The sequence below is a fragment of the Ctenopharyngodon idella genome, chromosome 17 (genome assembly GCF_019924925.1).
Source record: "Ctenopharyngodon idella isolate HZGC_01 chromosome 17, HZGC01, whole genome shotgun sequence".
In the NCBI taxonomy this organism is placed as follows: Eukaryota; Metazoa; Chordata; class Actinopteri; order Cypriniformes; family Xenocyprididae; genus Ctenopharyngodon; species Ctenopharyngodon idella.
Genome location: NC_067236.1, coordinates 7,090,001 through 7,101,356, shown reverse-complemented (window position 1 = coordinate 7,101,356; position 11,356 = coordinate 7,090,001). Strand labels below are relative to the sequence as shown.

Sequence of the window (11,356 nt, the reverse complement as noted above, 5' to 3'; positions counted from 1 at the left end):
TTGTTTTGTCTCACGATGCACACTAGTAATGTTTTTTTTTTCTTCCTGAGGCACATTTATAAAAGCTACTTAAATGTCCTAATTGAACTAAGGCCTAGTCCAGGCCCTCTTTATATTTATCTTTCTGAGAAATAAACATTAAGTTATGATCAAGTAATGGTAGTAAACAAACAAACAAACAAACAAACAAATATTATCTGTCATTTGTTTTATTTATTTTTGATTACCGTGGGGGCTAATATCCTATTATTGTTAAGTTCCCTATTAAAATGTCCATTTTTATTTTAGTAACTCCGCTATTTTGAATGGTTACATTGGTCATTTTGAACTGATGAAAATATTTCAACGTCAGGAACATGATAAAAATATAAATATTATTATTTTAAAAGTGTCCATATGAAAGAATGAAAATGAGAGAAGACAGAGAAAAAAAACCCCAGACACGTTTAACCTGACGCAGTGACGTATACAGCCACTTCCGCTCCTGCAGGAAAAACACTCGTGAAGTTTGTGAACGGGGACGCTGGGAGATGGGCTGAACCGAATTACTTCAGCGATAATAAACCGAGTGAGTAGTTCGAGAATTGAGATTTTTTTTAGCACATCTCTCTTTATATGAGTGTGTTTATGGATATGGGGTTATGTTAAAACGTAAACACGGACCCTGCTGTAGATTAATGGCAGGATTAAATGGAGACAGGGCGAGGTTGGGCTTTTCCGCGCTGTTGCTAACTGACAGACGTGGATTTTAGACACTTCATCCACGTAATACAATAACAATGTTTATCTAAATAAAGATAATATACCAAGAGAATCAGTTAGTGGATCATATTGATCATATAGAGTTAGATCGTAACTGTGAGCACGCTTCCATCGCCACAATAATAATATCAGATCATAAATGTTAATCTCTTTAATCAAAAACACATTTGGTCTCATGTATGTGTTTATGGATTGATTGCCAGTTTTAGTTCTGTCTTATCTGCCTTGTGTGACTTATCTCATTTAAACTGTAGGTTTCCATTCATTTTAACATTTAAAGATGGCAGTTTATGTAAATCTTTGTGGAAATGAAGATCTTTTTGGTTTGCATGTATACATCTATTATTCAATATATTTTAGTAAATTATAGGCTAATTTGGTAAGACATTTCATTGCTGTTTGTGACCACAACTTCTGTTAAATATTTTAATAAAATCTTTATCCAGTAATCATAGACAACTGGAAACGTTATATGGGAATATAAGAACTCAACCATTTAAATCAACCACTGTGGCAACATCTTTGGTGTTGTACTGAGTTATGGTTTTGTGTTATTGTAAGCATTCTGTTTTTGACTTAACCATACCGCAAACCAACCAATGGATACCTGACTAAAAATGTGTTGAAATGTTGCGTAACAGCAAGTCATTGTGTTTGAGGACATCACCTTTTTGTTGGTGTGTTTGTAAACAGACATGTTGAGTGAATCGGTCAGCAAACATTTGACTTTGGTTTACTTACAATATGGTGAAGACATCCAACTAGACTTTCCATGATCATGTTATTTTATAAATAGAGATGATGTTACAAGTTTTTATTAGAAAGGACTTGCAGATTTATGTTAGATGCATTAATTTTACATTCATATTATGTGAGAAGCATTTTTTGATTTCACTGTATTTTTACCACCTTACTCTAGTCTTCATTTTTTTTTTTCCATTGTATTAATGGAGTTTATCATATGGTTAGTTAATCAGATAAATCAGGGAAAGAAAGAGGGATTATTTCTCTTGTGCATTTCCTTGAGATATGTTTGCTGTACAGATGGAAGGAGACAATATGCACAGTCTACATACATGTTGCTATGTTTTTGTTATGCTTATAATGGTATATTATAATTTAAAAAATATGTATTCGTAAACTGAAATAAAATTATGAATGGAAGCAACTAGAAAACTAAAATGGAAAATGGAACTGAAATGGAAGTTCTTTCCCCAGAGCTTTTGCTTATTTTAGCAACAATTTAGTTCCTCGTGCTTTTATTATAATTGATAAAGCTATAACTGAAACTAAAAGTATAAAAATGAAATTGAAATATGTCTATACAATGAAATCTAAACTGTAACTAAAACTAACTAAAATGAAACTGAAATGTAAAGTCAAGTTTGAAAATAGGATTAAAGGGATAGTTCACCCAAAAATGAAAATTCTGTCATTAATTACTCACCCTCATGTTGTTCCACACTCGTAAGACCTTTGTTCATCTTCAGAGCCCAAATTAAGATATTTTTGATGAAATCCGAGAGGATCAATAGACAGCAATATAATCACCACTTTCAAGGTCCAGAAAGGTACTAAAGATATTGTTAAAATGATCCTTACGTCATTATCCTGACGCAGTTGAAACAATAGGCACAGTGAAGGCTTCCGTGTTTACATCCAATTGCCGGCTCAGTATTTCCCAAAGCTGATCACGTGAGCAGCACAATGCATGCATGTGATGGTGACGCAGGAGCCGGCCAATAACGAGTCGGCTTTCTGACATAGAACCTGGAAGCGCTGGATGTAAACAACGTATGAGAATGACACAGAAGAGAAGATATTGTTGAATAAAGTTATTTTTGTTTTGTTTTTGCACACAAAAAGTATTCTCGTCGCTTCATAAAATTAAGGTTGAACCACCGCAGTCACGTCGGCTTTTTAACAATGTCTTTAGTACCTTTCTGAACCTTGAAAGTGGTGATTATATTGCTGTCTATGGACCAGTCATATACCTCTCGGATTTGATCAAAAATATCTTAATTTGTGTTCTGAAGATGAACAAAGGTCTTACGGGTGTGGAACGACATGAAGGTGAGTAATTAATGACAGAATTTTCATTTTTGGGTGAACTAACCTTATAAGATGTTTTGTTCATCATGGAAACACGAATGAAGATATTTTAATGAAACCTTAGAGATTTCTGTCCATCCACTGAACGTCCTTCTGCCACAACGTTGACACTTCAAAAAGTTCAAAAAGTCATTTGAGCGATTTAATCCAAGACATGTGTCAAAGTTTTGGTGGAGTGGAGTTGAGGCACAGAAGTCTTTCAGTTGTCATTAAAATATCATCTTCATTTGTTGTGTTTCGAAGAAAAACAAATGATCTTTTCTTTAGGTTTGGAACTACATGAGGATGAGTATGACAATTTTCATTTTTGCTTGAACTATCCCTTTAAAATAATCCGATTTGAAAATGTAAAACTATAATAACCTTAGTGTGTGTATGTGCATGTTTTCATTTGCTGAAAGTAGCTCGAGGGCAATAGCTTGGTACAACCTCTTTGACAACTTAACCTGCCTCACAACAAATGAGGTGCGTGTGCTTGTCTGTTTTGCCTGAATCGCTGCACAAATATGCCAACATATAGTTTCTAATAATGCGAGTGAATTACACAAGTCCAGGTTAAAGTGGTGTTTCATCTACCTTATGACGTTCGTCTTTGTCAGTGAAACAGCAGATTTGTTTTCTAATTAGAGATTCAAAGAAGGATATGTGCATGCAAACCAACCTAAACTTGGTGTAGTAAGTTTATTTCTGTGTGTGTCTGCTTGTGTTAAATGGCATAAACAAATTAAGATCAACATGTAATTCGAACCTTGTAACACACACGTCTAAGATCCAGAGTTCCGCCTCATAACTTCTTGGCGTGTGTGTGTGTGTGTGTTAATGCGGTTGGTCTAGTCTAGAACAAAACGAATCCTGTCTAGAACGTGACCAGACCTGTCTTGGAAACTATCTGCCCAATCTAAAATCAGGAGGCAGAGAGCGAGAATGAGGGATCTGAAGCTGTTTCCCTGCGTTTGCAGGCTCTGATAAACAGCACATCAGCAGATAGAAGCTCAGAATGTGATCTCTGTGTGCTTTTGTTCAAACTCAGGCCTGCATACTCCAAGACTTAGAGGAACAGGGCTTCTCTAGAACCTATGAGCATTCCAGAACAGAAGGCTGATTCTGTGCTCTGGAACTCAGGGCGGGGCTGAACAGCGCTTCATGCTAATTGGTCAAGTGACTCATGGTCATTGTTGCCTCTGCAGGGCGATGACACAGCAGGCCTTGTCTTCCTTCACAGCCTTTGTCTGTTTATGATTTACAATCATGCTGTTAATGCCCCTGTCCTCAGAATAGAAGACTAGAATGCTGGATTTATTCTTGGTTTAGCCACTTTGGTACATTATGTCCCAAATTCATGTGTTGAATCAGAATATTTCTAAATGTCATATAATACTGCTTGAGTGTACGCTTCAATAAATGAATAAATAAATAAATAAAATTACACTACAAAAAAGTCTCCTATGTTCACTAAGGTTGCATTTAACTGATCAAAAATATAGTAAAAACAGTAATATTGTGAAATATTATTACAATATAAGATTTCGTTTTTTAATTAATTAAAAAATAATTAAAAAATTAATATTTTAAAGTGTAATTTTTTTCCTGTGAAGGCAAAACTGAATTTTCAGCATCATTATTACTCCAGTTTTCAGTGTCACATGATTCTTCAGAATTCATTCTAATGTGTAGATTTGCTGCTTAGGAAATATTTATTATTATTATCAACGTTGAAAACAGTTGTGCTTGTCAGTTACTAATGCAGGGCAGTGATTCAGATCCTGTGCAGAAATCAGAGAAAGAAAATAGTTTTCAGCTGATAGAGCACAAGAAAGGGAGAGAAAGGAAGAGAAGAGGGGTCATTGAGGAAAGAGGGGGGATTTTTACAACCACATAACAGCTTCAGCTCATTTACAGTTAATCTGACTAACCCCTCTCTCTCTCTTCAATCTTTGTAACCTATCCTATGCTCCTCCCTTTCTATCTCTGTCTCTGTCTTTAGCAGTTTCTGATATCAGAGAGAAGGGGGAATGAGTAGTGTGAAGAGAGGGGGACATGCCTTACGTGGACCGGCAGAACCGCATATGCGGTTTTCTGGATATCGAAGATGTGGAGAACAGTGGCAAGTTCCTGCGACGGTATTTCATCCTGGACACGCAACAGGGAAGTCTGGTCTGGTACATGGACAACCCTCAGGTACCCTCTAACTAAAGTGTTAATGCTTTTTGGGTAATGTAGTTTTGATTCGCTATTTGAGAGTGATATTGTTTCTTGGTTTTATAGAACCTGCCTGTAGGTGCCAAACATGTGGGTTCCCTCAGTCTCACCTACATATCCAAGGTAAGCTGCCACCTTTTCACACATTCTTCTATTTCTGCATCATTGCCATTTGAGAAATTGCTACAAATCCACCACTCTTGTTTTAGGTCAGTGATGCCACCAAACAGAGGCCAAAGGCTGAGTACTGCTTTGGTAAGTTTTTCTCACATCTACACACACTATCACTTCACACTCATTATGGTACAAAGTTATCAGATTTCTGATTATAGAATAAATGACCATCTTTTGGAATTTCACGATGCTTTAGATGTAGTTTAGCTCATTTTTCTGTCCTTATTGTCTCAGTGTAAGCCTGATACATTTTTTTTTTTTCAATACATAACATACTAAATGTGTTGTTGTTGTTGTAATATTTTTTATTTATTTGTTTTTAAATTGCTTGGGATTTTTTGAAAAGCTTTCTGAGAATTAAAATTATTAAAAAAATGACAGAAAATTGTTTAATATTACATTTTTTATTCATATTTAACACTTTAATGTTATTGTGTATGTTTTGCATAGTAAAACACATGCTTTAAAGGGTTAGTTCACACAAAAATAAAAGTTCTGTCATCATTTACTCACCCTCAAGTTGTTCCAAACCGGTATGAATTTCTTTCTTTCTTCTAAACACAAAAGAAGATATTTTGAAGAAGAACTTCAGACTTCCATAGTATTTTTTTTTTTTTTTTTTCCATACTGAAAGTCAATGGGGCCCATCAACTGTTTGGTTACCCATATTTTTCAAAATATCTTCTTCAGTGTTCAGCAGAAGTAAGTAATTTATACAGGTTTGGAACAACTTTAGGGCGAGTAAATAATGATAGAATTTTTTTTTTTTTTTTTTTGCATGAACTATCACTTTAAGAGTTGCAGCTCAAGCTTCAGTTTTTTGAGTAAAGGGTTTGTGGTTTGAATCCTGGCTAGGTGCTATATAGAAAGCTTATAAGTTCAGTTTTTGGTCATGTTTTTACTTTTGTACTTCTGCAAATGGATTGTAATATTATGTTGATGTAGTGAAAAGCAAGTATTTCCTTTACTTCTTTTTCAAGCACGCTTTGAGATTATTTTGACTCGTTCTTACAGCTTTACACGCACTCTTCTGTGTTGCTTTGCATGTACAGTTACTGCACTGCACATGGTTACCTTCTGCACAGTGTGAGTGGAAACAGGAAACGGTGGTCTGGTCACTTGATAGATGAGTGTTAGTGAGTTGGTGTGTGTGCTTTTTGCAGGATGCTTCTGTAGAAATCTGAACTTCATTTTGAAGTGTTTTTGAAATCCTGTTTATTACTTTTGTTCTTCAGAAATAACCACCAGTCCTTCTTACCAAACTTTTTAGTTAGTTCATGCATTATTTACTTTTTATCAGTTATTTATTCACCCTCATGTTCAAGCCTGTATAACTTGATTTCTTCAATGGCACAAAAAAAGAGACAAAGAAAACAAAATGTAAAATCTTGGCACTCTGGGGCTGTCAGGCTTCAAAATGACAAAAATGCTCATCAGAGAACATATCTTCTTTTGGGTCAGGTGAATCAGTTTATCCTATACACAAAACCAGTCTGATCTGGTTCTCAGGTTCAACTCAGTGATCCAGTGGAAACTAGAGGTAAAGATTATCAGTGAATAACAACTTATATTTTGTTTTAAGTCACAAAAAACAGACACAAAGTAAAAATTTTCAAAATGTCACTGACAGGGAAAAAAAATACATAAACACTCAGAAATATTTTAACCATAGTTTTAAAAAATTTAACCCATGGGTGTGCAGTCCTGCTCTTGGAGAGCCACTGTCCTGCAGAGTTTAGCTCCAACCCCAATTAAACAATACTAGGCATACTATAAACTTCCAGGCAGGTGTATTGAGGCAAGTTTGAGCAAAACTCTACAGGACAGTCGCCCTCCAGGACCCAGTTTGGACACCCCTGTTTTAACCATACAAGGACACATAATGTAACTTGCATGGGTGAGAACTATTGGTGGAAGGCTGAACATTTTAGTGCAGCTGCACATAATGAACATTGCACATGCACAATGGAGTTTATTGTAATGCAGTGATTTCTAACATTCATCTTTTCATTCCAGAAAACAGCCACTGAATTAACAGACATGGCAGGGAAAATTGAGTCAAGCTCCATTTTGCTGTAGCTTTTTAGTCTGAAATTGATTTCGCACCGCCTTATTGACTTCATGAGCTGAGTCCATGGAAATCCACAAAGCTTACTGGGCTCTAATAAAGGATATCTGTGTGCTTTTGGGATTTATGGGCATTTTTAAAACACACTGACACTTTCTTTCTGATACACTGATATTTCTCAGAATTACTCAGCAAAATTAGAGTAATTGCAATTAAGGGAAATGGGGTTAAGCTCTTTCTCTCTGTCTGTGTGCAGTCATCAATGCAGGAATGAGGAAGTTCTTTCTGCAAGCTAATGATCAGCAGGATCTTGTTGAATGGGTCAACGCACTCAATAATGCAACCAAAATTACAGTGAGTACACACACGCAAAATCCAAGTGTGAATGTATATATGCATCTATATCCATTGAAACCCCCACACAAAAATTTACCATTGTAAATCCCCCAAATTTCATGGATCTGGATGTTTTACTTTTTTTTTTTTTTTTTTTTTCTTTTTTTTTCTTGTTCATAAAATTTACTTTTGATCATTTTAATGTGTCCTTGTTTAATAAAAGTATTAATTAAAAAAATACTGCCCCTAGATTTTTGAACAATAGTGTATTATAATAGTATATAGTAGTAGATAGTGCATGCTTTTATTCTGTTTATTTTGTGGAAATATAGATTAAATTAGCGATCTTGGCTCATTTTCAAGCATTTTTAGGATCCTGGATTGTTTGCATTAGTTATCTAGCTATTAAACAGGCTCACATGCTAATCTGATATCCCAGACTACTGCATACGGGAACATTTAAAGAAACAATGAAAGCATTCAATGAGTTCATTCAGTCAGTGTCAGTGGTTCTGTCAGCACTGCAGATTTATTCACTGGCAGGTAAATTCTTGTTGGTGTTCTCTGTGAGTTTAACTATTGAAAGTAACCCAAATAACAAAGTACAAACAAATTACTATAAGCAAACACACCCGCACAATAAAACAGCAAGTTTCCTTATTGGAGTTACAGTCTTCGTCCTCTCTCTGAGCGCATGTGCAGTCAAACACATACTTGCACACGCACGGGAAGTTGAAAGTTGCTCAAAAAAAAAAAAAAAACCTGTCCTGTTTAAGCTGTGCGTTCCTCTTCCTGATGGCTTTTTCCTTGTGCGAGTCACTTGGCTGACTAATGGGAAGTTGTATTGTTTTAACGACCCTCACCTCTGAGTCATCGGCGCTTCAGAATGCCCTCACACGCACACACATACACACGTACCCTACAATGTCTCTGTCTCTCTTCTACACTTTTTCACTCTCCCTGTATCACTAATATATCACACTTCCACATGCAATGGCAGGAAGGGCTCTCACTGTAGGCCAGACACTCTTGGAGCATGGGCTGATGGATTGAAGGGCTACACAATAAGCCGTTGTTGAGTTATCCTGTGAGTCTTACAATCGATGGTTAATTCATCTGTGCTTCATTCACGTTTTTTTTTCCCTCCGTCTTTTCATTGCGTTGCATCTTCAATCTTTTGCTGCTGGCCTGATTTTGTTCGTCTCTGAAAACTCCCTCTCAGTCTTTCCTGGTCATTACTTTCTCTCTCTTTTTTTGTCTTTCCCTTTCTTTCTCCCAGGTTCCTAAGTCCTCTGATGCCGTTCACTCTGAGAGTCAGAGGTTGGCCTCAAATGGCAACAAGAAACAGGTCCCGTACAAGACTGAGATCATTGCAGGAGTGGCTGTCGTCACACAGACACAGGTATTCTACAAAAATATTTTAGCCTGTACTGAATGAAATTGCACAAATGTCAATACCACATCAAAAACATAATATTAGGGATACACCAAAATGAAAAATTAATAATCAATTAATTAATCTGACTTATTTAATAATCAACACTCAGATAGCAAAAACTGAGTTGTACAAACATTTTAATTGTACATAAGGCTGTTTTTATATCAACTTTTAATAACTGAATTGTTTCTACTCCAGTGTGTTGGTGAGTTTTTTTTTTTCTAGCTAATTAATGAGTTCATGGACATTATTTCTTGAGGTAAATGTAACGTGAAGTATAGCCTACAAGCTGTTTTATTGACGTCTTTCTATGTTTGAAACACTGAGCGATTTCATGAAACAGGATTCATTTCGGTAAGTTGTAATGTATCTTTCAACATACCTTCTGATGTTCATGTTTATTTCATGTAGTAAAGAGGAGATGAGATGATCAGTTCACGTGCACATGATCTGTGCTACTGCGATCTGTCACATCGTATTAAAGAGCGCCAAAACGTCATTTATTGTTTGAATTTTGTAATAGACAGAATTTTAAAGTTGAGACTTGGCTTCAATTTAAAAGTTACAAAGCACAAAGCTTTTTGCGATTATTGGATGGTAGGCCTGTTACAAATATTTGGTGAAGTTTTGTTCACGCTGCAGGCTGCACATCAGGTACCTGAAATTATGATGCATCCCTAAATAAATGGCACTTTAACTACTAGCATATTAGTTTTTGATGTTTTTATTAAAAATAAATATTAATAAATTGTTGATTTAATAACAATAATAATAATAATAATAAATAAATAAATATAATAATGATGATAATAATAATAATAATAATAATATTAATAATAAATGTTGTGATGTTATTTCCATCAAGAGGTGCATCAATTTTTGGTCAAGATCTTGCATTGACAATGCAAGAGTCAAGCACTCTGTAAAGTCTCCTCCAGCACATCCCAAAGACTTTCAATGAATTTAAAGTCTGGACCTTTTGGTGCCAATTCATGTGTGAAAATAATTCTTCATGCTCCCTCCCAACCATTCTTTCACAGTTTGAGCCTGATGAATCTTGGCTTTGTCATTCTGGAATATGGCCATGATGTGTCTTCCTACAGTACACAGTTGTATAAGAAATGAAAAACTACACACTGCATCAATTAGGATAAGAAGAACTGTGGCATGTAGCTTGCCAGTATTTCTCAATTAAGTATGCTGTTAAGAACAAAGAAATTAAACTTTATACCTAGTTTTGAATTTGCAGAGCTCTTTTTTTTTTTTTTTGCACGTTCATATGTCTAATCCCTCTCCCCCTTTCTCCCTCTTTTAGCAGGATGGAGAGGTGACACACAGTGTTGGAGGAGAGAAGGTGGGCTTGAGGAAGGCTCAGAACAATCCACCATATTTGCACACTAGAGCAGGGCAGGATCAGACCGTTATTAAAGCAGGATACTGTGTCAAACAGGGGGCTCTGGTGAGTCTGAGAGACTGTTTTTAGCATGGGTCTATTGTAACCAGATTTGTGTATGTTCAAAAATGCCCCAAAAATATTAGATTTAAAATCTGAATTGTGAAATGTATTAAGCTTTGGGTGACTATTAGAGAGAATTAATTGCAGGTTACTGTTTTCCTCTTATATCAGATGAAGAACTGGAAACGGAGATATTTTGTTCTGGAGCAGAACTCAATGAGTTACTTCAAGTCTGATCTGGTATGTTTTGTATTTTTTCGCCACTTATGCAGTAGCGATTTGTATAGGATGCACACTGTCATCCCTGATCAGTGGAGAATTCTGAAATGCAAAGATTTAGGTACCAAATAAATCATGTTAAAAATGTAGTTTGAATGACTGCATTCACTGAATTGTCTGTACAAGCAGATTTATTTATTGGAGGAAAATGCCTTTTTTATTCCAGATGACCTTAGACTGATATTTTATAGAAGAAAGAATATGAATTGAAAGGGAATTCTCTTTTGCATTGGAGTTTTTTGTTTTTTTTTAAATCCAAACAAAAGATAAATCAAATACCAGCACTCTGTCTCAACATGAATGGCAATATACTTGTGAAATTCCAGGCGGCTGCCTGTTGTGTGTGATTGTGCTGCATATGCACATGTGTGTCTGCCTGTTAGAGAGTAAAACATCACTGCTTTTGCAGTGAGAAAAAAAACATTTAAGACTCCTGTCCTGTCCTGGTGGTTCTTAGCCTGAATAATAGATCTGGAATAAATCTCTCTCTCCCTTTACTTCTCTTTCAGGAGAAGGAGCCTTTGAAGATTAT

At 35.7% G+C, this 11,356-nt stretch overlaps 1 protein-coding gene across 11 annotated transcripts in view; it reads left to right on the top strand.

The window, feature by feature from the left end:
* Window positions 1–408: 408 nt before the first annotated feature.
* The window catches only part of plekha1a (pleckstrin homology domain containing, family A (phosphoinositide binding specific) member 1a), a 17,621-nt gene continuing 6,673 nt past the window's right edge, over window positions 409–11,356 (top strand). For 4 of the 11 annotated variants that reach the window (XR_007925809.1, XM_051867019.1, XM_051867020.1 and 1 more), the window contains exons 1-9: window positions 409–568; window positions 4,859–5,052; window positions 5,140–5,196; window positions 5,283–5,328; window positions 7,572–7,669; window positions 8,874–9,053; window positions 10,405–10,548; window positions 10,717–10,785; window positions 11,334–11,356. The exon at window positions 11,334–11,356 is cut by the window's right edge and continues 42 nt beyond it. Coding sequence is in view for 10 of the 11 variants with exons in the window: in XM_051867019.1 (XP_051722979.1) it covers window positions 4,912–5,052; window positions 5,140–5,196; window positions 5,283–5,328; window positions 7,572–7,669; window positions 8,874–9,053; window positions 10,405–10,548; window positions 10,717–10,785; window positions 11,334–11,356 (758 nt within the window). In the remaining variant the exon portion in view is untranslated. The remainder of the gene's footprint in view (window positions 569–4,858; window positions 5,053–5,139; window positions 5,197–5,282; window positions 5,329–7,571; window positions 7,670–8,873; window positions 9,054–10,404; window positions 10,549–10,716; window positions 10,786–11,333) is intronic. The other 7 variants (XM_051867021.1, XM_051867022.1, XM_051867016.1 and 4 more) reach the window with 4 other exon arrangements.